This window comes from Vulpes vulpes, chromosome 9 (assembly GCF_048418805.1).
Source record: "Vulpes vulpes isolate BD-2025 chromosome 9, VulVul3, whole genome shotgun sequence".
In the NCBI taxonomy this organism is placed as follows: Eukaryota; Metazoa; Chordata; class Mammalia; order Carnivora; family Canidae; genus Vulpes; species Vulpes vulpes.
In genome coordinates this window covers 63577834-63605669 of record NC_132788.1, presented here as the reverse complement: position 1 = coordinate 63605669, position 27836 = coordinate 63577834, and the positions used below count along the sequence as shown (strand labels likewise).

Here is a 27836-nt window from a genome sequence, read left to right as displayed (position 1 = left end):
GATCATAAATTTGTAGTGTTTGCATTTTAACTGAGTTTTTAAAGTATAGTGAAGTGGTCCAAACAACCAGAAGGTATAGAAACTCATGAAGTGAACATAACACCATCTTTCTAACACCTCACACCTTCTGTACCCCTACTGCTCTTTTTACATACACTTTGTTTCTTTCTTTACATCCCAGTAAATAGACATTTTTTTTACCACCATTCTCCCCTTCATTGCACAAAATGTGACATAATATACTCACTTGCTTTTTCTTTCTTTTTTTTTAAACCATTAATGATAGATTTCAGTTACCTTCCCATATGAGTGCATAAAGATCTCCTTCATTTTTTTTTGTTTTTTAGATAATAGATGAAGAGTGTTCCATTATATGAATGGACTCTAAGTTATTTAATCAGTCACTTCCTTGACCCCTTGATTGTAGCCAATTCTTTTTGCTATCACATAATGCCGGAACGAGTAACTCTTTGTAATAGTAGCAACATAGGGAGTGGCTGCTTCATGGCAGCCTAGCACACTGAAGGAGTGGTCAGAGTGTTGGATTTTGCCAGACTGACAGCTGAGCAATGGTGTCTCCGTGAGATTTTAGTTTGTGTTTAATTTATTCACCTACACTCCCAGGATGAATACATCTCCCATGACTGGTGAGATGTATTTGTTGTTGCCATGTCACACTAAGCTTTCAGGTAGCTGGGGCAAACATAATGTGATATGGTGCAGCAGGTGAGCTCATTTGAAAAGGAGAGGTAGGTCTGTCCCCAAAATATCTGCCTATCAAACACAGCACCCACAACCTTCATTTGAATTACTTGGCTGCCCAGAACCTACACAATGTAAAGTAGAAACCAACCTTCAAACTCAAGTCCAATCATACCTTCTTAACTCCTTTTTCTTTCTCTCCCCCTCCCCCTTCCTCTATCCCTTTTTCTCTTCTCTCTTCCTCACCTCTCTCTTTTTATTCCTCCCTCTCCCTTACCCTCCCTCTCTCTACCTCCTCTCTCTCTCTCTCTCTCTCTCTCCCTTAACCATGATGAGGCCACCCCACCTCACCTGAGTAAGCTGTGCTTCCCTTTCTCTTCACACCTTTCCTTGCTTTGTTCGTTTTGCCTGGATTGCCCTGAGTCCCCAGCAAACTCATGTGTGCTGGTGTCTGTTTGGTCAGTAGCTATGGGGTAGTGGAAAGACTACTGGATATTGTCCACTCAAATCCCAGATTCCTCACCTCCTTCAGCATTAAGGGATTTAATCCTTAATTCTCTAAACCCTGGTCTCCTGCTTAAGAAAATCTGGTGGTAATGTTGCATAGTAGCTAGGAATGTGGTTTTTAGAGTTAGAAGAGAGTTGGAATCCTTGCTTATCTTCTTCCCAGTTATGTTAGTTAATTGAGGAAATTACTCTAAGACTCTAGACCTGTTACCGTATTCATAAAATGGCAAGCAAATCTCCATGGATCTGTCACATTTCTGCAGGTTTTGTGAACAAATGAATTCAGCTTTTCTATACTGTTTTTTTTTTCAAAGATATTTATATAGTGCACACTGTGGAAGATATAAATTTCTCCTTATAGAGGAGAGGGCAGATTTGTTTTCTATCCAGGAAAATAAAAATAATGTCTGTCTGTGTCAGAGCTTAGAACATGTATGTGCAGGCCCTGTGAGTTGCTAGAATTTCTTAAACTCAAGGTCCTTCACTTGTAATGCAAATTACGGTGTTTATGGAATCTATCTGGCCCCTTTTCACATCAGTCTGTGGAAATTGGGACTCTAGAAACCAGTACAAATAATGTGACTCTGGGTATAGGTATTACTGTGAACAGTAATTGGTCCTTTGTCACTGATCCAGACCTTACATATCTCTGACCCAGGCCAGCATCCACAAGACCATGACAAGCTAACTTGCTGGTCTGAAAGTAGGGTAAATATCAGAACTTTGACATTACTTCCATATACTTCATAGATTTGTAGCAATTATTTTTTTTTTGTTTTTTTTTTGATTTGTAGCAATTATTAAATGTAATAATGGGGCACCTGGGTGGCTCAGTGGGTTAAGCATCCAACTCTTGGTTTTGGCTCAGGTAGTGATCTCAGGGTGATGAGATTGAGCCCCATGTCAGGCGCCAGGCTCAGAGAGTCTGCTTGAATTTCTCTTCCTCTGCCTGCTTGCAGAGTGCTCTCTCTCTGTCTCTCAAATAAATAAATAAATAATCTTAAAAACATAAAAATAATGAAATGTAATTAAGTCTAAGGCACATATGACATTGCTATGCCTAGTCCATGATAGTTTGAAAGTGATAGAAGCTAGAATTATTATTATTATCATTATGGTTTATTTCATTGCTTGCTCTAGAGGATTGATGTAGGATTAGGCAAATCATGTTAGTGCCTGGTGCATGGTGGGCTCTCAGGCAAATTTTGTTTTCCATTCATTTAGTGTATCATCCTGGGGAGGCTGGATAGCATGGAAGGACCACAGACCCTCCTCAAAGGTATATTAAGTTCCCAATTTGTTTTCCCCTCTCAATCTATAAGTCAGCTAAGCGGGGGGGTGGGGGGTGGGGCTCATGCCTCAGTGCAGGTTTCTAGGTGCTACATTCTAATTTTATACTAATACCTCTCTTGGGGAAGAATATATACAATCTTTGAATCTAAAGCTTACATTTAAGAATATGCTTAAAGATACTAGCACAGTTCCCATATCACTGGCAGTGGGAGCAGTTTGTGACCATGTGCCCCTGATCACTTAGTTGCATTCATTTCCCACTCTTCCAGGACTCCTTTAACAAATATTACCATATTTGTTATGGTAATATTGATGTGATGGCTGCAGGCTGGGCATTTGCTACTAGCTATGGTGGTGAATGAAACAGACTTGGTTGCTGCTCTCAGGGAGTTTACCATCCAGCAAAGAAGACAGAAGTAAATGAATAACACACAAATAAAATTGTAACTGTGATCAGTGGAGGACACCAACAGTGTTGAATTAGTTAGGGTAAGTCAGCCACTCCCAAACTTCAAATGCTTAGCGTAATAATAGTTTCTTTCCTCTCTTTGTCACAGGTCAGTGTGGCTGGACAGTGGGGACTAGGGCTGGTGCAGTGATGGAAAGACCTAGGCTCCATTCAGTCTTTTAAGTGCCCAGACTCTCCATTCATCTTTGTGGCCATTTCTAGCACCTTCTCCCTTATTCATCAGGCAGACAACACACAGGCAGTTTTGGAGTTCTTACACTGCTCTGCTTACAGCATAAATACAAGGGAGACTAAGCATGGAGTAGCTAGGTATCTGTAAGAATCTTCCATTGTTTTCTGCCTCAAGGGAGAAGTAGAGAAACAGGGTGGTCAGGTACAGTGTCATCCAATAAATGACTTTGGTTAGAAACTCTGGCTCTGGAGTCAGCCTGCCCAGGTCTCCTCCTGCTTCTGCCACTGGCCAGCTTGGCAAGTGATCCAGGCTTTCCACACCTCACTCTTCTCAAATCTAAAACATGGATGACATAACACAGCACTGTCTTGTGAACAGCGAAATGAAATAGCTGATGCACTCTATAAATAACATTTAGTACAGGGTCTGATTAGTTTATTCCAGGCATATCATTATAGTGAAATTATTGGGATTGTCATTAGTGATGGTAAGACCAGACAGACAAGACCTGAAGGAACTAGAATTTTATTATTTATTTATTTATTTATTTATTTATGATAGTCACAGAGAGAGAGAGAGAGAGGCAGAGACACAGGCAGAGGGAGAAGCAGGCTCCATGCACCGGGAGCCCGATGTGGGACTCGATCCCGGGTCTCCAGGATCGCGCCCTGGGCCAAAGGCAGGCGCCAAACCGCTGCGCCACCCAGGGATCCCACGGAACTAGAATTTTAAGTCAGAGAGGCAGAAAACACTACACTACCTTTGTTGCCATATGTCCACACCCATGTCAGTGTGAAATTTCACCTGGTCCTTGGCTAATAAGCACTGGAGTAGCACCTCATCTCCTACCATCCCTTTATATCACGCTCCTCGTGCCTGCCTCCTAACCAGAAGTCTAACAGGAGAGATGCATAGTTTTCATTTTTACTCAGATTTTGCAAATAGCTATTGTGGCTTTTCTCTCTTATAAAATGATAGTTACAACTAGCTTTTCTCCAAGGTTTCTCTTAGTCCTAACAATCTGTATAGTTTTAATGGAAAAATAAAACATTAATATGACTGCCTGAATCCCAGCTCTTCTGTTTGGCAGGAAGAATCTAGAATTGGCAAGTATTTGCACTTATTGGTACTCATGTCCAAGGCAGACAGCTGCAGTGAAGGAGCAGAATCCTTGCTCAACACAGTGAAAGAACTAGCAGCCCCTCACTCTATCAGTATGAAATGTTTAAAGGGGAATCAACATTTGAGATAATTAACATAGAGTAAGCTGTATGTTTGAGTTATCTTTACCTCTTTAAAGTAGGGTTCAAGAGGTATAATACTTGTTATAAAAATCTATTATGATCCAGTCAAAGTGCCTGGCACATAGTAAGCACTGAGTTATTCCTACCTGCGGTTATATATAGTGATAGTTTACATACTGATTTGATGGATATGTATTGCTTGTCTGTGTTATGCCAGGCCTTGTGCTGACTGATAAGGACACAGTGGTGAACCAATACACTGCCCTTACTCTCACTGAATGTGCTACTTGGTAGGGGGGACAGATGATGATCAAATGCTCACTCATATACCATATTAAACTACATTTGTGGCAATGCATATTGCTCTAAGTCCATTAAAAGGAAATTTCACCAAAAGGGAAGATGAGGAATGGGTTCCTTGAAGAAGTGATCTGGGAGCTGAGGGCTGGAGGGTGGAGCAGAAGTTAGCCTAGGCGAGAGGAATCTATCAGAGGGAGCCAAATGTGCTTGAAGAACTCAGATATGCATAAGCCTTTGAAGAAAGCTAAGGGGATCATGTGGGATGAGGCCGACAAAGCATGTCTTGAAGGCCACAGTTAGAATTAGGGTCTTTTGCTTAAGAGCATTGAAAGCACACCCTTTTATGAGTTTTAAGCAGAGAAGAGTGGGATTGCTGTGACTATATTAGACTTGCCTTTTGAAACATCTCTCTGTATCTGGTGGGTAGAGTTGAGCGTATGTGTACCAACCAACACAGGGTTCCTTCTAAGAATCTAGGGTTTCATGAGAAATGAAGAGAGCTTACTCTCGGGGGATAAAGATGGAGAGTGAGAAATGTAAGTGGCTAGAATGGGCATTTAGAAGTTAAAATCAACAGGATTTGGAGATAGGTTAGATAACGGAAGGATAATACGGAGGGTGGCTCCCCAAGGATTCTTGTTTCCTCAACTGCATGGATAGCCATACCATTCAGGGAGACACAGGTGAATCCAGACAGATCCTAAATTAGTTTTGAAGGTTGAGGATGTATTCTATAATTAATTTATAATATAAATTAGAATGGCAATATTTTTCAACTCAAAAGAAAAATAACATGTATTGGAAGAGGAGGAAAAAAGGAAATAAATTACCATGTATTCATCACCTTTTATATTTTTCGCACCTTTAATTTATCTTCATTCCTCTTTCTAGAAACTTCTATCGGAGACACTTTCTTCACTGATTGAATCAGATAAAGATTCTGAAAGACCTGGTGACTTGCCTAAGAATACAAAATTAAAGATAAGGAAAATATGTGTTGGGTCTCAGATTTATATGATACCAAAATATACTGCAAGCTTTCTACCACAAAATATTTCCTCTGTACCTACTTTATGTTGGATTCCAGGCCTAGGAGAATTTATAGGAAGATAAAAATGAAAATCTCAGGGAGATAATGGTAATTCCACAGTGGAGGGTTAAGCAACACATCCTGTGTCCATAGAGGAGAAGTTCTGAGATTTCTCTGCCTTCTGGCAAAGAGAGGCCCTGAGCTGGGTCAGAGAAAGAGATGTACTTCGGCCAGGGTCAAGGATGCACAGGAGGGTAGATGTGGCTGGCCTCTATACAATGGAGAGATTCGTAAATGGAGAGAAAGAAGAAAGAGGGCGTGGAAAGACATGTTAGAGCTATCAGAACTCTTGGACATCTTTATAGACCCAAGTTTGCTCATGAAAACAGTAACCAAAGATCACATTAAACACTTGATAACAGTAAAGGACTTACGTTCATTAACCATCTTCAAATAATTTATTATTACTATTACTAAAAATAATTTTGAATGGGGCGTGAAAATGCAAAGTTCCTTTCGGTTCCCTTAAGCTAGCCATTTACAAATAAGGCAGCTGTCTTTATAACTGAGCATAACCTCAGCCATAGAGTCCAGTGAGGAAGGAGCAATGCTTAGAAATAAGCAGGATCAATAATTAATGATTGGTGTTTTGAACCCGTTGGAGCTTTTCTTTCTTTCTTTCTTTCTTTCTTTCTTTCTTTCTTTCTTTCTTTCTTTCTTTCTTTCTTTCTTTCTCTTTTCTTTCTTTCTTCTTTCTTTCTTTCTTTCTTTCTTTCTTTCTTTTCTTTTCTTTTCTTTTCTTTTCTTTTCTTTTCTTTTCTTTTTTCTTTCTTTTCTTTCTTTTCTCCTGAGGGGGTGTGGGAAACACATGACAATTAACATAGGCACTGCAATTAGTGAAGATATTTTTACAGATTCCCTGAAACATGTGCAAGAAACTGGTAAGCGTGATTGCCTCTGGGAAGTTGGCTGCAAGAATAGAAAGGAAACCATCCTTTAATAGAATGTGATTATGGGGGATTCCCGGGTGGCTCAGTGGTTCAGCATCTGCCTTCAGCCCAGGGCCTGATCCTGGAGACCCGGGATCGAGTCCCACATCAGGCTCCCTGCATGGAGCCTGCTTCTCCTTCTGCCTGTATCTCTGCCCCTCTCTCTCTCTCTCTGTCTCTCACGAATAAATAAATAAATAAATAAATAAATAAATAAATAAATAAATAAAATTAGTATGTGATTATGTACCTCTTGAATTTTTAAAAGATTTGTAACTAAATACATTTTTGCATCCTGAAAGCTACCAGGGTATAAATAGAAACATTGTAGACTGGGACCCTTAACACCTGAGCCCCAGTTTCCTCATTCACCAAGTCTAGGCACTAATTCTTAGCTTGAATGGTTTATAATGAGGATTAGAGACAGTGTATACTTAATGCCTAGCATTCAGTGGATGTTCAACACCAATAATTATATTATTGAAGAGTAGAAAAGCCTTTATGATAGGTCATACATAGCTAAATAAATTTTTTTCTGGCTAAGTTTTAGGTCTGAGGAGGTTTTGTAAGTAAAAATATTGACCTGGTATTTAAAAAAGCAAAAGAAAAGATGTGAAGGCCTCCAGGACTGATAGAGTACTCGTGGGACATAGGAGAATTCCACAATTCTAGCACCACTCCTAATGGGATGGAATAGAATAGTAATCAGCAACAACAACAGCAGCAGCAATGAATTTATTATTATTATGCTCAGGTCCAAGCTAACTTCATCTTCATCTCATATATTTCTTAAGAGAATTTAAAGTTTGTCTATTTCAGGGGATTACATTGCCTAAATGTTACTGACATAGTCTGGGCACTAAACTATTATCATTTTCAGATTCTGGATTAAGAAACTAATTACAAGGCTTTAATAGTTAAATCCTAGCTGCCAAGTTTTATGAATATTACAGTGCTATCTATAAGGCTGAATAAGTGTTTGATCTGTCGACATGGTAACTGTTTTGTAAAAGCAATCTGTAAGGTTTTTTCAATCTTCTGAGCAGTCCTTAAGAACTGTGTTCAGATATGGCCATTGAAATCTGGGAAGCTTGTTGTTAAAAGCATGACCAACAAAGTAGTTAATTTTCCTCGGAGAAGATGTCAATTAACCCTAATAGAATTATTTTGGTACTGATTTTGTTTAATCAAACATCACAAAATAATTGAGCTCTGGACAAATGGCTTATTATAGAAATGTGCAGGTTGGCAAGAAAGATTGGAGAGTGCATTTCAATAATGCATATATATTAACAGTTACTTTTTTCATTAAAATGGGCAATTACTAAGGGGCCTGATGTTCCAGGCATTGATAGGATGTGTGGCCCTTACAGAACTGCTTGGCTTCTCATCCCATAGAAAATCAGGTGCTCTGACAGAGGGGAGCAGTTAGAGGTTTGAGAGGAAGGGAAACTGTGCTGTTTTGTTTTTTTTTTTTTTACCTATCAGGTCTGAGGAGGACAAAATCCAAGGTTTTTGACCCACATTTATTTATAGATATCTTACATACAATCCCTATGTCCAGGATCTCCAGAAACATCTTTAAAAATATAATTTAAGCCACTCTTTCAAACCTTTGGCTGCATAGAAGAATCATATGGGGAGCTTTTAAAACCTACTGATGTATAGGCCCTGAACAATTCAATCAGAACCCTTCTGGCTAGGGCCTTGACATGAGTATGTTTCAAAAGCTCCCAACATATCCTGAGCAGAGTACGACTGCTTTGAGCCATCATTCTATCTACAGGGTTATTTTGCAACTTTTGAGTGCAACAGAAAGGATTAGATTGTCAAACTGGATTTGCACACATCAGTGATTTTACCCATTGTATTAGTAGGCTCAGGCTGCCGCAAGAAAACACCACACTTTGGGTGGCTTTGACCTCAGAAATGTCTTACCTCACAGTTCTGGAGGCTAAAAGCCCAAGATTAAGGTGCCAGCAGGCTTGGTGTCTGGTGAATCCTCTCTTTCTGGCTTGTAGACCCCACTTCCTTGCTGTGTCCTTACATGGCCTTTTCTGTGTACCTGCATACACTCCTGGTGACTCTTCACTTCTTACAAGGACACTGATACTGTCAGATTAGGACCTGTATTTATGACTTTATCCAACCTTAATAATCTCTTTTAGGGCCCGTCTCAAAATAGAAGAGTCATTTGGCAGTGAGGTTAGGGCTTTAACTTATGAACTTGAGGGAGAACATTATTCAGTCCGTAAAACCCACTAACAGGCTTTTTACTCAGAATCCCAGAGTCACTAATAATTATGAGACACAGGTAAAGTAGGGAGAGATCTGGAAGTCCCAATGCCATTCCCTGGGTCCTTTCTTACCTTCAGGTCATACTTTTGACTCAGGGCAATAAATTAAGTTCGTAAATAATTTATGTGGCTACATAGAGAAAAGCCGTTTTGGACATGAGATATCATTATTTTGAACCTAGATAGGTACGGAGCTTACAAGATGTTTTCTAGGAAATCATACCATATAAGTCAATAGATGCCAGCAGGTTTGTTTAATATAAGTAATGTCACACAGGCTAGGTACATCCTGCTACAAACATTCCATAGATAATAATCTTAAACTACATTGGTTTGTTTGCAAGGGATTATGTTGTTAGAAAAAAAGGAAATTTGGGATCCCTGGGTGGCTCAGCGGTTTGGCGCCTGCCTTTGGCCCAGGGCGCGATCCTGGAGACCCGGGATCGAATCCCACGTCGGGCTTCCGGTGCATGGAGTCTGCTTCTCCCTCTGCCTATGTCTCTACCTCTCTCTCTTTCTCTCTCTGTGACTATCATAAATAAATAAATAAATAAATAAATAAATAAATAAATAAATAAAAGGAAATTTGACTCAGTAATTTTTCTTTTCTTTTTTCTTTTTTTCCTGGAAGATGCCCCCACATTCACCCTCCCCCACCACTCTCTTACAGGAGAGAAAAAATTGTAGTCCTGCTGGTAACCATAGCCTTCCCAATGGGACCTGTGACAGACCTGAGCGGACCTCTTTCTTCCTCTCCACTCTTATGGACAGTGTTAATCTCACCACGAAGCTTTGAGCACAGTCTTGACTTCAGTTTCTTAACATTTTGTTTCCCCAGACCAGCACTGTCACCTAGGTGCTTGTTAAAAATGCAAAATCTCAGGCCCACTCCATGAAGACTGAATCAAAATTTGCCTTGTAATAAGATTCCCAGGGGATTTGTTGGCACATTCAAGTTTGAGGGCCACCGCCGTAACATGCCAGTCTTGTCAGCCTCAGGATCTTTGCAGTTGCCCTGTTATTTCCCATGCTTGTGTCCTCACCTTTCAGGTCATAGCTTAAAAATCACCTTTTCTGTTTCGTCTGTTGAGAGGAGCTGCCCCCATGTTATTCTTGCATTGGCATACTATTTATTTCTTGCTTAACACTTATAATATATATTTTAATTGTTGTATTATTGCTTTGTCTGTCTTCCTAACTTAAGCTCCTTGAGGTAAAGAATCTTACCTGACTTGATCATCAGCCATATCCTACCGAACATCACTCTGTGCATCCTGGGTCGCCAGTAAATAGTTGTTGAATCACTTAGCAGCAAACTGATTTTCCATGATCTGATGCCTGCCTGTGTCTATCTCTAACATTATCTCTTCTCTTCTTTCCTTGCACTCTAGATTTCAGCTCAACTTAAACTACATATAGCCCTTCATCCTCATCACCGACCCTGAATCAAATGTTTGCATGTTTTCTTGCATTTCCTCGAGCTGTTCACTCTTCCTGAATGCTTTCTCCCCATCTTGTCCCACTAAAGAGCACATATTCATCCAAAGACTCTGCTCCAATATTCTAGAAAAGGCACCTAAAGAACCACTTGGGCTACAGTTGTATCTTGAGTTACACTGGATTTTAGTGACACTTAGGTCCAATTTTCCAGCATGACACCAAAATCCAACTGAGAAAAAGGAAATAGATGTTTCTCATATCTGTATAGTCATTGCTTAATGCAGTGCATGAGCACAGGAACATCTCAGTGAATGGCCTTGGAGTTATGAGACAGGAGGAATACGGGATGATGTCTGGAAGAGGATTTAAAGACCACTCATGTCTACATCAAAATGTTTCTATGAAAGATCCTTCCCAGACATCATAGTTTCTTTAGTCCTGTATTTGCTTCTCATGATGAAAAAGTACTTTTCATATCCCTTTATTTTGTGGTCTAGCAGTCCTGGAAAGATAAGCTGAATCATATAAACACTTCATTTGTTGCACTTTCTGAAGATAACCTAACTTCTCAATGTAAAAATAAACAAATATGCTGTCTTCGTCCGTGCAGGCTATTATAACCAAATATCATTCACTGGGTAGCTTGTAAACAACAGAAATTGATTTCTCACAGTTCTGGAGGCTGGTAAGTCCAAACTCAAAGCATCAGCAGATTCGTGCCTGGTGACAGCCTGCTTTCTGGTTCAGGGATCTCTGTCTTCTCACTGTGTCCTCATAGGGCTGAAGGGATGAGAGAACACTCTGGGATCTCTTATATAAGGATGCTAATTCCATCCATGATGGCTCAGTTTAAGGACATAATTACCTCCCAGAGCCCACTTCCTAATATCATCCCATTAGGATTGGGCTTCAATGTAGGAATTTAGGAGAGAACAACATATCCTATTTGGTTTAGAGGCCACTTGTCTCTCAGCTTTGTGGACTTGACTTTTGTGACATCACACACTCCATTTCTCAAATAGTCTGACATCTCAACAGCCTTCTGCAAAACTCCTTATGGGACAGAATTCAGTAGCAATAGGTGGCTACTTACTTAGATGTACTACAAAGTATACCAAAAGGCTTTTTTTACCCAGTTATGTCACTTGCATATCTTCTGAGCTGCCAACTGGGCCTGTAATTCCAATTATTTGAGTTGTTGCCTTGGTTTATTGTGGGGGTGTCTGTTAAAGAGATAAATTTCCAATTCATCATTGGAAAGTATATGCTTTAAAAGCAATATCAGGGATCCCTGGGTGGCGCAGCGGTTTGGCGCCTGCCTTTGACCCAGGGCGCGATCCTGGAAACCCGGGATCGAATCCCACGTCGGGCTCCCGGTGCATGGAGCCTGTTTCTCCCTCTGCCTGTGTCTCTGCCTCTCTCTCTCTCTCTCTCTGTGACTATCATAAATAATAAAATAAAAAATAAAAAATAAATAAAAAAAATAAATAAATAAAAGCAATACTAACTGAAGCTCAGTTTGTAGGGAACTGTAACTCATTTCCTTATAATAGGGAGGCTAACTTTTTAGTTTGGCTTGCCTGGTGTTCACCAGGAATTCATATTTGTCTCAGTCTTGCTAACCTGCATAGGGAAGAGGACATGCCAGTTAGCAGGGCTATGTGGTCAAAGGTGTGAAGGCATTGAGAAAGAGAAAACTAAAGACTGCATGAAATAGTAGCTTATTCTCTTTCTAATGAAAAAAAAATTAGAAGAAATAAAATTACTTACCTTAATTCAATATTAAGTCTTTTAAAACACTCTCCTGTGTACAGTCTTACTTGATTCTCCAGCAACTAACTCCATTTTACTGGTGAGGAAATGAAGCTTCACAGAAGCCAAAGATGATCTAGCTAACATCCTTACAGTTGATAATCCAGTTCATGTTCTCTGACTTGCCATGACCAAGAAGGGGAAAAGATGTGAAAAGTGATGCTAGAATCCCAAAGTATTAGCCAGGAAAACGGTATCGCTGTCTTCCATAGTGTTATGGACACTGTGTGTTATTGGACAGATACAGATTCTGCAGGATGTTGAGATAATCAGTGTTACAGAGGAGTAAAGAATGTTTGTTCTGTACTCAAACGAATTAGAAGCCATCGGCTTAAATCAAAACATAGTCTCTCTGTAATAGCAAAACTTCTCAGGGTCCTTAATAAACTGTACTATGACTCCTCCTGACATGTCAGTGTTTAATGAGAGGCAGTGGGGGTGGGGGACCGGTGTTCCTATGTTCAAAAGAATATATTACAAGGCTAGTATTCATCAGAGTGAAATGTGGGATAACTATCCTTAAAAATCTGTTTAAAAAGTTTCTTTCCTCTCCTTTAGAAAAGGGAAGCAAGAGATTCAGAGGCTAACAAAAATAGAAAGGAGAGAAAAGGAAAGAAAAAAAAAGGAAAATCAAAAGCCCCTTTTGTGTCAGATGGTAAACTGACTGATCAGCATCCTTCCTCACTTACCTGGCAGAGAGCATGACTCACTCCAGGTGAGTGGGTGAAAAGCAATTTGCAAGCTGTCTGGTTAGAAAAGAAGATTTAGTAGCAGTGATATGAGGACTTCTATTGTTCTTGCTTGTATACTTTGTCATATTTAAGCAAGTCAGAGCTGGGAGGCTCAAACAGAAAGGAAGAACACAGAGCGTTCAAGGGCATAACAAGAAGCCATGTCCCTCCTTCCCCCAAGGACTCATCTCTTTACATCCTAATCCTGGGAATTCTTTCTTGGGACAGAATTTACTCTGGTTCTGATCCACCCTTTAGGCTCTGGAGGGTTTAAAAAAAAGATGTGGTGGCTCCGGTTTTCAAAGTGTAAGAGGTAGAAGAACAGTACAGGTCAAAATGCTAAGCTATGAGATGTCAACAAAGGGAGAGGGTATTTATAGCGCAGAGGCATCAGGGAATATTTGGGGTATTTAAGCCAGTTGTTGAAGAATTAGGAGAAAGCATGACAGCTAAAGGACAAGTGTGAACTGGATAATGCAAATAGGGAATCAAAGGGTATTCAAGGGAAGCATAAGCAAGGCCCTTTGCTAGAAGAGGAATTTAGAAAAACAATATTTAAAAAAAGAAGAGGAATTTAGGATGTTGGGGTGGTGAATGCTGATGAGGCTGGAGAGGGGAAGGTCAGGGGTCTGCTTGGGAGGGACTCGATGGCCAAAATGGGGTGTTTGCACTGTCTTCAATGGGCAGTGGATTTGGATCCACTGTGCCTAGTCCCACACTCACCTTCCAAGAAGGCACTCTGGCCCTGACATGACAAATAGTCTCTTTGAGCCACCCTTCTAGGTACAAGGCAAGCATAAGGAAACAACTCAGAAGTACTCTCTTTGAGCAGAAGGAGACAGAGAAGTAAATACCTAGTTGTTTCACTGCAGATTGTAACTGCTATAAAGAGAAATACCAGTGTAAAAGAATAAGAAATGAAAGGGATGGCCTAAAATCAGAGAGAGCAGTTAGGAGAACACAGTAACGGTAATTTTAGTGGATCCTTGTCATTGAGGACAAAGACAAAAAGGGGTTCACAGATGACTGAAACAAGCTTTGCAACTGTTATTTTTTGAGGGATGCAAGGTGGAGAGGGGTATCAAAAATGAAGACTATTGTTAATCATAATGATTTGAATGGATATAACTCATTTAGCTTTACCATGTGTATTAATAATGTGTATTCACATGTATTAATTTTCTCAGTAAGTCTAGGAGGTACTCGTACTGTCTATATTTCAAAGATTAAGAAAAATAAAGTTTGGAGAATACAAATGACTTGGCCAAGATTCCTCTTAGTATTTGAGCACATGTCCCTCTGAGTCCAACACTCACATTAACTACTCTGGTATACCAAGACAAGCCAGAGGGTGTGGGTGACATCGAAAAAGGGAAGGAAAATGATGTGTTCGGGTTTTGATGCTGAGTCTGAAATGGTCCAGTGGCATTAATCACTGGTGATACTCCATTGGAAGAATCAGTGCTCAAGAGTGTAGGGAGAATTGGGAATGGCCATCCTCGGGTTGTTTACGTGGATTAAGTGGCTCATTGAAGGCATAGAATATTCTAATGACAATTATTCAGGCAGCTATGATGTGTCAGGCACCATGCTAATTCCTTAGACATGTTATCTCAATTAGTCTTCAGAACAGATAAGCTTGGCAGGCGTTTGGATTGCCTATTTGCTTTTGCCTTTGGGTACAATGTCTGGAGGTGATGAGGTCTGTCTTTGAACCCAGGAAAGTCTGACTTCCCAGATCATGCCCTTTCTATTTTGAGCTGTAGGTAAGCTAACTAATGCAGAAAGTGGTATTCAGAGAAAATCTATTATCTGAAACTGGGTTTGACTCTTGGGAGATGTCGAGGCAAAGAATAGGAAAAGGTAGGGTTTTTACCTGCAAGAAAAAGGAGCACCCTGGGGATCTTTCCCAAAGCAGTGTCTTCCTGAACAATAGAATTGGGGAGGTTTTAAACTAACGGTGCTTGCACGATAGGCAGTTCAGCATAGAATTGGGGTAAAAGTCATCTTAAGGTGACAAAGTCCAAGTCAAGGTCACAGGATCCAGGAAGGGTCAACATCATCAATTCTCTGGCTTTAGTTGGTTTGGTATTTGAGTGCTCAAAAGGGTTTAAATCTTACAAAGATAAAAAAATGAATCTTACAAAGACAATTCAAGAATGTACATCAGGTCAATCTTTACTTTTGAACCAAACTAGGACTTTTACCACTGATTTATTGTCCCTGATATGATTAGGTTATCTCCTAGCCCGATAGAGGCTGTTCTAACATTCTGTTCTTCCCTTAAAATCATTATCTACTGGGGTCTATCATTCCACAATTTCAATGTATCCCAGGAAGTTCTGCAAGAAATGTGCTTTGGGCAAATAGTACTGATCAGGGATAGATCACAAGATGGCTGGGAGTCTAAAATGATTTTTTTTTTTTTTTTTTTGAGAGGGAGAGAGCGAGCATATATGGGAGCAGAGGGAGAAAGAGAATCTTAAGCCAGCTCCACACTCAGTGCAGAGCCTGATGAGGGCCTCGATCTCATGATCTTGAGCTGGCTCAGGAGCCCAACTCAAGAGATGGATACTTAACTGACTGAGTCACCCAGGCACCCCCTAAAATGGCTTTTCTTATGTCAAGAAACCTATGCCTTGTCTTCACTTTCCCAGGGACCCCTAACTCTTTCTGTTTATAGAGTCAAGTGCAAATGAAACAGGAGTTTTCTCCTTGGTTGTGAGTCAGAAACTGCACTAGGTTAAGTTGTCCCACAAAAATAACTTTCATCTGCAGTAAATAAGGAGGTCACAGGGAATAGCTTCCAAAGTGATAGCTTCCTGAGAGACGATGAATAAGTTCCTTTTGTTTAGTGTTAGGATGAATATTTAGATCAGGAAGCCCTGTCATCCTATGTAGAGGTGGACATAAGGTCACACAGGTGCCTCAAGGAAACATGCCTGTGTATATACAGTATGTTATGTGACTGAGGCTGAGGCTCTTCCCTGGGCAGAGATTTTAGTATTATAATGAGGTAAAGGGAATTATAGGTCATTCTAGAGGTCACTAGGTGGTCCATCTGTGCAGGCATGGGTCAGGTTTAGGTCAGAAAGTCTAGGTGGTCTGGATCCAAGGTAGGTCTCGTCAGGGCAGTTGCCATCACCTGGGGGTGGTTTTGAGTTTCACTGGTCTGAGTTACGGTGAAAGCCTGAAAGAAGAGCTTAGGGAAAATGTTAAGATAAAGGTTAGTGATTACAAACAGGTGCAGTCAAGGCCATGTCTTGGGGTCTAACTGGTGATACAGGGATCTATTCAATTCAAGTTCTGTCCTTGGCTTCTGATCATACATGACTTATTTTTCTGCCTTTCTGTGATGTGTTTGTTGTGTTCATTTCCCCTCTACCCAGGAGTTCAGTGCTCCATATTTAACTCCCTTTCTTCCCTGAAGAAAATGCCAAGGACTTTTCCACTGTAAATTTTCACTCTATAGATATGTAGTAAATGACCGGAAAATAAATGAGACTCATATAAGTAGTTAGGGATCCTTTCTTTTTTCTTTTTTCTTTTTTTAAAGGTTTTATTTCTTTATTTGAGAGAGAGAGAGAGAGTCGAAGTAGGAAGTGGAGGGGGGAGGGGCAGAGAGAAAGGGAGAAGTGGACTCCCTGCTGAGCAGGGAGCCTAACTCAGGGCTCCATCCCAGAATCCTGAGATCATGACCTGAGCAAAAGGCAGACACTTAATTGACTAAGCCACCACCCAGGCACACCCCAATTAGGGATCTCTCATTCCTAGTTACAATTAAACTCAAATTTTGGCTAAGGAAAATCACTTCTAGAGGATTGGTCAGTCTTTTCTGTCCTTCACACTGTCGTTCACCCATTCAATCTAACAATGCTATGGAGCCTCCTCCCAGATTTTGAGTTTCCAACAAATGAATAAAGTGGACAGAAGCTCTGATCTCAAGGAGCTAACATAGAAACTGGAAATTGAGACCTTAATGAAGTAATATATTTGCATAATGACAAATTGGGTTAAGTTCTTTAAAGGGAGATCTTTAGAGTTTATTTATTTATTTATTTATTTTTAATTTTTTTTTTTTATGATAGTCACAGAGAGAGAGAGAGAGAGAGAGAGAGAGAGAGAGAGAGGCAGAGACACAGGCAGAGGGAGAAGCAGGCCCCATGCACCAGGAGCCCGATGTGGGATTCGATCCCAGGTCTCCAGGATCGTGCCCTGGGCCAAAGGCAGGCGCCAAACCGCTGTGCCACCCAGGGATCCCATCTTTAGAGTTTATTAAAGGAGGATCCATTCTGGTTGGGTAGGGAACTCCTGAGCAAGAATTCAGTGAACTGAAGAATGGTAGAGCAGCATATTGCAGCCCCATACTCACTGAGGGTAGTGAGTAGGAACCTAGCTAAAGCCAATTGATGTGTGTCCCTGCTGGATTATGCAGGATCATCTAGGATGTTTTGTGGCAAGATGTCACTGAGACTGAGGTGCTTAAGCATAAAGGTGACATGATCAAGTCTGCATGCTAAAGGATCCTTCTGGCTTTAGTATAGCGAGTGGGATTGGGAAGTGGCCAGGAGGAAAGAGAGGTGGGGAAATTCCACAGGAAGATTTCACAGAAGAGCTGTGATAGCAAAGATGAGAAAAGAAGATTCATTTTTCTAAGGCACTTTTTTTTTCTGTTTTGTTCCCAACAACTAAAAACTATTGGTGTAGCACCCAATAAGTTAGCAAGTGTACCTCAGAGATAGTGCGGGTTCAGTTCCAGACCACCACAATAAATCAAATATCACAATTAAGAATGTCAGGTGAACTTTTTGGTTTCCCAGTGCATATAAAAGCTATGTTTACACTGTGCCATAGTCTGTTAAGCATGCAGTATAGCACTATGTCTTTAAAAAATGGTACATACCTTAATTAAAAAGTACTTTATTGCTAGAAAATATTAAGCATCAGCAATGTCCACAGTAGCCAAAGTATGGAAAGGGCTCAGATGTCTATCTACCGATGAATGGATAAAGACAGTATATATACACAATGGAATATTACTTAGCCATCTAAAAGAATGAAATCTTGTCATTTGCAACAACATGGATGGAACTAGAGGGTATTATGATAAGCAGAATAAGACAGAGACAAACACCATATGATTTCACTTATACGTGGAATTTAAGAAACAGATGAACATAGGGAAAAGGAAGGAAAAAATAGAATAAGATAAAAACAGAGGGAGACAAGCCATAAGAGACTCTTAACTATAGGGAACAAATGGAGAATTGCTGGAGGGGAGATGGGTGGAGGGATGGGGTAATTGGGTGATGGGCATTAGGGAGGGCGCTTGATATAATGAGCACTGGGTGTTATATATAATTGCTGAATCACTGAATTCTACCCCTGGAACTTGTAATACACTATGTTGTATTATACAGTGTGCTATATAGTGTATAATATGCACTTACAAAAAACAGTAGTATTATATAGTGTGTTATAAACACTAAATTGAATTGAAATACAATTTAAAAAAATGTTAAATGTTAACGTGTTGAGTTGTATTTTTTTTTTTTTTTTTCTGCTGATGGGGAGGGTCTTGCCTTACAGTGGCTGCTGACTCATCAGGGTAGTGGTTGCTGAAGGCTAGGTGACTGGCAATTTCTTAAAATAAGACAACAATGAAGTTTGCCACATTAATCTTCCTTTCACTCGAACACTTAGAGGCTATCAGAGAGTAATTACCTAATTTCAGTGTTCTTGTATCTCAGGAAATAGGGAGGCCTGAGGAGAGGGAGAAACATGGGGAAACGGCTGATGTGACTGTCAGAACACACACAAGATTTATTTATCAATTATAATTTATAAGTAAATTATCAATTAAATAAAGCCATTTGCCATTTTGTATGGCACCGGTTGATGGTACCCCCAGAACAATTACAATAGTAGGATCAAAGATCATGGATCACAGATAATAACAGATATAATAATGTGGAAAAATGTAAAGTGTTGTGAGAATTACCAAAATATGATACAGAGACATGAAGTGAAAAATGCTCTTGGGAAAATGGTACCCACAGCCTTGCTCGGTGTATGGTTGCCACAGACTTTCAATTTGTAAAAATGCAATACCTGCAAAGGGCCATAAAATAAAGAACAATAAATCAAGGTATGCTTGTATTTAATATGTAGTTTGCCATATGAAATAATTAATTTCAACCTCATTTCAAGAGGTAAAACCTACATGAGTTGTTGGTAGAGGGGCCAAAGGAAAGAAAGTCCAAGGACGCAGAAGGTGTGACAGATGACAAAACTTGTGGTTTATGGGCAGATAAGGTTGCCATGCAGGAGGGCTTTGTCCTTTTGTTTTCTTTGGATCTGAGTCAGTCAATATTTTCTATCTTTGACCAGATAGTATATAGTTTAGGCTTTGTGGTACATGCATCCACAGCTACTCAACTTTGGCCATTTTAACATAAAATGGGCCATAGACGAAAAGTAAATGAACAAGTGCCAAGATGTTCTGATCCAGCCGCTATTTGCAAAACAGTCAGTGGGCAGGATTCAGCCCATGGGCAGTAGTTTGTCAATCCCTGAGCAGATCATGACTTCAGTTTTAAACAAGTGTAATTGGTGGTAGTTTTTGAGACATCCATATGAATGTGTTTACATTATTAATTATTGTTAAATATGGGTGTTAAAAAATATTCCAAATGTATTTAGTAATTAGGGATGCCTGGGTGGCTCAGCAGTTGACCATCTGCCTTTGGCCCAGGGCATGATCTTGGAGTCCCGGGATCGAGTCCCACATCAGGCTCCCTGCATGGAGCCTGCCTCTCTCTGCCTGTGTCTCTGCCTCTCTCTCTCTCTCCATGTCTCTCATGAATAAATAAATAAAATCTTTAAAAAAACCCCACAAATACATTTAGTAATTAGAACAAGATGAAAATTATAACCTTTGATTGGTAAGCATCTTCTAGTGAATTGTGTTCCAGAGGGCGATTAGATGAGTGGTCATTTGCAGTTAACATATACATTTTAAGGAGATGGCTCCTCTTGTGATGATATTGTTTCAGAAAGTGACAGCTAGCTACTGTCAGCAGATGTGCATTGTTTGGTCCTCAGAAAATACAGGATATCTTTTGAAAGGCATCAACTTTAAAAAAAATCAGAGGGTTCCACATAAGGCTGGTGGGGGGGTGGGGGAAGGAAGTGCTGAGACCAAGTATAGTTATCCCTTTTACTTAGAGGTATAGTAGAGTTTCATAAAGAATAAGAAACCTAGATTGACCTTAGGAGCAAACTGTTCATTTAATCTTGGAGGTTTTAATTATATACATTTAAAAACAAGCACCCACCCCACTGTTAGTATTTGAGGGAAATGCAGGCATTGAAACAGTGAATGCAGATCATTTAGGCAGAACTATTATGAAATCTGTTCTTGATGTATAATTTAACACATATTTATAAGTATGCATAATTGTACTGTGTTCCTTTAAACTTGGTTGTTTTGGGAGCAGAAATGTCTTACTCTCACCCACGTCATTTGTTTACTTTATATGTTCTGCTGTCATAGGTATTTTAAGTTGTTTGGGCAATAGCATTATAAGACATAGTCTAGAGACTTTACTGGCTGTGCAAATATGTAATACATGTAATTTCACTACAACTCCATACTTTCCCATGAAATCATAATAGAGTATCACTGAACATTTCTGTCACTCATTCAGACTCATCAGAGATACTACATCATCAGGTTGAGAATAGTAGTCCAGGTAAGCAATTCTCTGTGGTCAATAGCTTCCGTGAACAACACAAAGATTTTTTTCCAAACCTCAGCCCTTCAGAAAGTACAGTTCAATAGTCCCCCAATCTGTCTACATTTCACCTGAGGAGCTCTAAAACACACTGATGCCTATTTGAAAATTTTAGAGGATCCCCAAGTGATTCATATCTACAGGCAAGTCTGGCAACCACTGGCCTAAGTCAAAGTAAAGTCTAAAAACAGCATAAATGTATCTACATCCGGACTTTATGGTGAGATGAAGCCCTGGGTCCTTCCATGGATGCCCAGGGTTGGCCATAGTAAAAAAAGCCATTCCTAACAATATTGGGGAGCCACTTTCTTCCTAGGGTACATTTAAAAAGTGATTCTTACAAAGTTTGAATAGATAGAATCTGAATTAGTAAGTGGATTTTTTTTAGAGATTTTATTTATATGACACAGAGAGAGAGAGTGCATAAGTACATAGAACGGGAGAAGGAGAGGGAAAAGCAGGCTTCCCGCTGAGCAGGGAGCCCGATCCAGAGCTGGATCCCAGGACTCTGGGATCACAACCTGAGCTGAAGGCAGACGCTTAACTGACTGTGTCATCCAGGCACCCCTTAATAAGTGTTTTTATTGTAATATAGCAGCCCTGAAATTCTGTTTCATAATCTAGTCAGGCTGCCTAAGGTTTAAAAATAGAGGCTCAGTCTTAAGGGGAAAAAAAGAAAAGGAAAGGAAAGGAAAGGAAAGGAAAGGAAAGGAAAGGAAAGGAAAGGAAAGGAAAGGAAAGGAAAAAAGAAAGAAAAGAGAAAAGAAAAGAAAGAAAGAAAAGAAAAGAAAAGAAAAGAAAAGAAAAGAGAAAGCCTGAGCAGCACTGAGTGCTGCTACAGAATTCCTTGTGAAGCTCTTGGTAACCCCTCCACCTTGCCCACTCCACCTCCCTCCTACAACTGAAACCTGGCTCTTCTGTAGTATCAAAAACTCAACATTTCTGTGCATTTTTTCTAAAACCCCTTTTTCATAAATTAAGACAAATGTATTTTAATGAACAAATGGTGTTTTAATAAGAAAGTTCTTTTTAAAATTAGCTCATTCTATTAGGGTTTTAATAAGTTAAAAAATAATAACAATACTGTAGAGAATTATGCAATAAAAGCACCAGCCAGCTTGATCTGCAGAGTAAGCTTTGGAAGCATGCAAATGGATTTTCACTAAAGAAAATATCCCTGGAGTGACAAAATTTTCTTTTAGATAGAAAATGTCTGTGTGGGGAAAAGAACAGATCTCTTCTAGATAAAAATGATGCACCAAACCATGTTTATAAAAAATTTATCTCTGTTTGAGTTCTGCATTTGGCAGTAAGACAGCAACTAGTCTGGTTTTATTTTAAAATTCCAGTGATTATAAGGTCTGCACATTCCCTGTGGAGTAGCTAACTCTCTACTAGAGCCAGACCCCAATTTTTCTTTGCCAATCACATGTGCTAGAGAACTTTAGCTGACAGGTGCTTTTCCATTGTTTCTCTCTGAGCCAGAAGCAACGGAGTCACAGTTGATGTTTGGAGTCTAGGGCTTTACTTCTCTCTTTTAGGAGCATCCCCAGGAGACAAAATAAGTGCTTCCGATCACCCGTGTTTCAAAAGTCCCTTTTCTTTCTGGAGCTACCTACTTTCCCTGTTGGAATTTGAATTATTGGCTAAGTGTCTAATAGTCTCAGAAGATCTTCACATACCAGATGCAGAATTAAGAAAAAGTGTATTTGTTAGAATGTTTCATTGCAAGTAGTAGACCGTCCAGGAAATATTGGTCACCCACTAAGGAAAGTTCATCATTTCATGTTCGAAATTCAGGAATAGAGTGGTACATGTGATGGTTAATTTGCTGACATCATTATGTCACTGTTAAAGAATGGTTAATGACAATTTCGATGCTACAAACTAACTTATAGCACTTCATGAACTAGACAGTCTTCTCTCAGAGAACCACAGAATGGGGTGGAAGGCAGAGAGCTTTTTATAGGATGAAGAATTAAACAACAAGGAAAAGATAAACAGAAAATACCTGATTGGCAGGAGCCATATAATCAATCTTGTTTGAGGTGAGAAGGCTTAGAGTTGGCTTAGCATTTGGGGGACTGGCTGACTGAATACAGTCTGTGTCTGGTCAAGTGGAGCCTGTTTATAGGGACACCTATCCAAGTATGGTTTGCTGACATGGCACCTTGGGAAGGAAAGGCTCCATCTTGGGCCTAGAAGTTATTTCAACATCATCAACGACACAAATTTTTTTTATATCTTTTTTCTATCCTCAGTATATTGGCTTTTTCCAATTTCTTGTCTCTTCATGGTTAAAGATTGGCTGCTGCAGCTCCATATATTACATTTGCACACATCAAAGTTCAAAGGCTAAATATAGTGTATCTCTTTTTTGTGTCTCTTTTAAGAATGGAGAATATTTTGCTAGTACTCTACATCAGGCTTACTTTTGCTTTCATTGGCTAGAACTATATATTATCTCTTTCCTAAACCATTGATCTACCTATCAACATAATCTATGTGCCACACATGGTGTTAATTGACAGTACCATCGATACAGTTCTCTTGCTAACAGCTAGGATTTCAACATATCTTCCCCATGAGCCAGCTACTGAGCAGATCCAGTATCTAGTACCCATAAACATTGGTGTCCGGGTAGGAAATTCATCCTTATCAGATAATTTAGAATTGTATCTTCTAAAGAAGATTATAGTAAACATCCTAGCCCTTTTTTCTAATCTTTCTGCATCTTAACTTTGGCTTTCCACCTAACTGAAACACGGTTTTGTTGCAGGATTCAAAAGAAAATTGAAATTTACATTCCTACTAGCCTCTAGCAAAGAAAATTGACATTATACTTGAGTTTTCATAACCCTAAATGATTATTCTCCCTTCAATAAGTACCCATGGGTGTTTGTAGCTGACTATTTCTTATGAAACAAGTCACTGAGTTTGTGTGGATGGGTATAAGATTAATCAAATGTATCATTTAAAAAAATTCTCACTAGAACTTTTAAAGTTTATTTATTTTTTTTAGAACTTTTAAAGTTTAGTTGGCATCTTTATTCAACAGTGTATTTTCAATAATGATTTTTGTTGAAAAACAAGTAAATTAGACATTTGTTCATTTTTTGCAAGATGCAACTTTGTTGCTGTAATATATACAATTAAACTGAGTTGAGATGTACTTTAAATGAAAATTGAAAACAAATTAAGTAATCAATCAATGTAATGTTTGTGGTTACAGCTCTTATATATATTTGGATAAGTTAAGGAGGGGAGGGGAAAGCTATTCAGCATTGCTGGCTATTTTATTTTATTCCTAGGATAGAAAAATAGTGAGCTGACAACACTTAAAATAGGCTATAAAATGTTAGATAATGATAATTTCTTTTTATATTTGTATGAGCCCACATCTATTCCCATAGATCAAGTTTAATCATATGGTATATTACTATCTACTAGTGTTGGAATCAGGCAGTTTCAAGTTTTAGCTAATGAAATTTATTTATAGGGGTTTTTTTTTGTTAATCTTTCTTATTAACCATGAGTAGGACCTTTTAATTTGACATTTGGAAACATTTGTATTAATAATAGCATTTTTTAAGGTTCCAACTTCTCGCAATTTGACATTTGTAAAGCTAATGCATATCTTTTTCTCTCTTATTACAAATTATTTCCTTAATTTTATGACTTTGGGATGGCTGCCAGTGACTTACTGCCTCAAAAATGATGATGTTGAGAAAGAGATGATTATGTTTTATATTTAGTAAGATTTATTAGTGCTGACTTGGGCTTTGTGTTCAGGCAAATGAGTTTACACGAGTCATCTGAAGATTCTTGGGTCTCTGCTTAGAGTTTAAATTCAACAATTAGAAGGTTATATTTTATGAAGCTTAATCCCTGAGCCATTTCCCCCAACAGTTTTACCTACATTTGATTTAGGTTTTGAATATAGTTTTCACTGAAGTTTTGATGCAAGTATCACACCCTGCTATACATTGCATCACGTTTTAATATGGTGCTAAACTTCCAAGAGCAATAAATTCATTTTCCTTTCCCTTTATCTCTTAAAATTATACATTTTTTAAAAGCCTCAGATTTTCCAGTATTTTTCTAACCAGTTTTTGGTCCAATTGTATTAAAAAGGTATTGGGAATGTCACTTAAATGTGTTCATTGGAATTTATTATGTAAGTTAATTTGCTGACTTAAGTACACCTTTTACAACTTGTAGATGCTGCAATTATTTATTTAGTAAATATGTTTTTCAAGACTGTTGATTGCAAGTAATAGAAATGCCACTGAAAGTGTGTCAGCATAGCAGAATTTCCTGTCTTGCTTAAGGGAGAGGTCTAGGGAATCATGCTTCAGGCATGCCTATATCAAGTAGCTCATGCAGTTTCCTCAGTAATCATTCTCTTCTCCTTCTCTTTTTCAGTAACCTTTTCCTCTGTGTTGACTTCTCTCTCTTACAAACCCCTTCCTTCTTATAGCCATGAGCACTGACATCCTTACATCCTAGAAACTGCCAGGCAAAAAAAAAAAAAAAAAAAAAAAAAAAAGATGTTTATTGAATGTAATCTTAGTAAAAGTAAACTTAAATTTCTTTCCATTCCATAATTATTCCATCCCTGACCTATATTCTGTGCCTAGGAGTTTGGAATGTATCTGTTTATGATAAAGTATGGTCCCTAGAGAACCACCAGCAACATCACCTACAATTTTGTTAGAACTACATACTCTCAGATCCCGTCCCAACCCAAACAATCAAGAGATCCTACTGTCAGGCCCAGCATACGGGGTGATAAGGAATCCTCCTAGTGATCCTGATGAGTGCTCAAGCTTGAGTAATGGTGCAATACACAATAATTGGCCGAGACTGGGTCATATAACAAACCTCTCCTCCACCGCTCCCCAGTAACTTACGCATCTTACAGCAAACACATAGGAAATAGATCTGAGGAGCTGATGTCAGGAAGGAGGAAGAGTAGATGCTGTGCTGGCAAATGAGAGATCTCCACTACACTGCAATTTCAGCCCAATAGTACCTTTTCTTTGTTTCTAGTGATATTATTTCTCAGAACACGGTTGACTATGAATTGCCCTCCCCAAACCAGTATTTTCATTAAGCAAATCCACATTCATCCTCCTCTAGGATATAGTATTTTATTTTTAAATTTCATCTCCAAATAGGTACATGGCCAATATTGAAATGTTTCCAGACCATATTATTTTCTTTTTTTATCAAATGCTTCCTAATCACTTAGAGTTGACTACCATTATAGCCTTCAATAATGAACTTTGTCATTTCTAAATGATAAATAATAGACTAGACTGAATTTGCTTCAAAAATTCTCTTTGACCATGGGAGTGATGCCTACAGAATTTTAGAGAAGATGGTCAGCATTGTAATATCATCCAAAATAATTTTAAAACAATTTTTTCAAAGCTAATAAGGGAGATGCATGAAACTTTTCACATTACTTAAGATTTTTATTTCTATTTATCTAATCATAAGACTCCTCTGGGCATTTGTTAAAGATCCAAAGGTCTTTTTACTAATTTTTATTTTAATTATTATTTTTTAAGTTATTTTAAAAAATATTTATTTATTTATTCATGAGAGACACAGAGAGAGAGAGAGAAAGCGAGAGGCAGAAACACAGGCAGAGGGAGAAGCAGGCTCCATGCAGGGAGCCTGACATGGGACTTGATCCCAGGTTTCCAGGATCATGCCCTGGGCTGAAGGGGGCACTAAACCACTGAGCCACCCGGGCTGCCCCTACTTTTTATTTTTTATCATACTCTTATTTGGCAGGTCTAAGGTAGGAATGGGAATTTGTATTTTTAATAGTTGCCACGGGAATTCTTAGAACCAGGCAGGTTTGGCACATTCCATAGTGGTGAGAAGTAAGGATGCTAGGATGGAATGGTTGGGGTCAAATCTTAGTTATAGTTCATACTGACTGGGGGATGGAAGAGGTGGATAGTTCCTTAATTGTCAAGTCTTAAATGCCGCTATCACTGTTATTCTATTCTTTCCTTTTTCTCTGAACTAACCTGCCAGTTATACCTTCTCATTTCTCATGCTGCAGATAGAGGACATGCAGTGGGGTAAAGGAGTCCGGGAGATTCCCCCCTCAGTGTGTACGCTGCCTTGTAAGCCTGGACAAAGAAAGAAGACACAGAAGGGAACTCCATGCTGCTGGACCTGTGAACCTTGCGACGGCTACCAGTACCAGTTTGATGAGATGACATGTCAACATTGCCCCTACGACCAGAGGCCCAATGAAAACCGAACTGGCTGCCAGGATATCCCCATCATCAAACTAGAGTGGCATTCCCCCTGGGCCGTCATCCCTGTCTTCCTAGCAATGTTGGGGATCATTGCCACCATATTTGTCATGGCCACTTTCATCCGCTACAATGACACGCCCATTGTCCGGGCATCTGGGCGGGAACTGAGCTACGTTCTGTTGACTGGCATCTTTCTTTGCTACATTATCACTTTCCTGATGATAGCCAAACCAGATGTGGCAGTGTGTTCTTTCCGGAGAGTTTTCTTGGGCTTGGGTATGTGCATCAGTTATGCAGCCCTCTTGACAAAAACCAATCGGATTTATCGCATATTTGAGCAAGGCAAGAAATCAGTGACAGCTCCCAGACTCATAAGCCCAACATCACAGCTGGCAATCACTTCCAGTTTGATATCAGTTCAGCTTCTAGGTGTTTTCATTTGGTTTGGCGTTGATCCACCCAACATCATCATAGACTATGATGAACATAAGACAATGAACCCTGAGCAGGCCAGGGGAGTTCTCAAATGTGACATTACAGATCTCCAAATCATTTGCTCCTTGGGATATAGCATTCTTCTCATGGTCACATGTACTGTGTATGCCATCAAGACTCGGGGTGTCCCAGAGAATTTTAACGAAGCCAAACCCATTGGATTCACTATGTACACGACATGTATAGTGTGGCTTGCCTTCATTCCCATTTTTTTTGGCACTGCTCAGTCAGCGGAAAAGGTAAGTGAAAATGCACACCACAACATGCATTTCAAT

The 27836-nt window shown here is 39.3% G+C and overlaps 1 protein-coding gene across 9 annotated transcripts in view; it reads left to right on the top strand.

Annotated features, from left to right (window-relative positions):
* The window catches only part of GRM7 (glutamate metabotropic receptor 7), an 823590-nt gene that overhangs the window by 640718 nt on the left and 155036 nt on the right, over positions 1-27836 (top strand). For all 9 annotated transcript variants that reach the window (XR_011994328.1, XR_011994329.1, XM_072720358.1 and 6 more), the window contains exon 8: positions 26865-27800. Coding sequence is in view for 7 of the 9 variants with exons in the window: in XM_072720358.1 (XP_072576459.1) it covers positions 26865-27800 (936 nt within the window). In the remaining 2 variants the exon portion in view is untranslated. The remainder of the gene's footprint in view (positions 1-26864; positions 27801-27836) is intronic.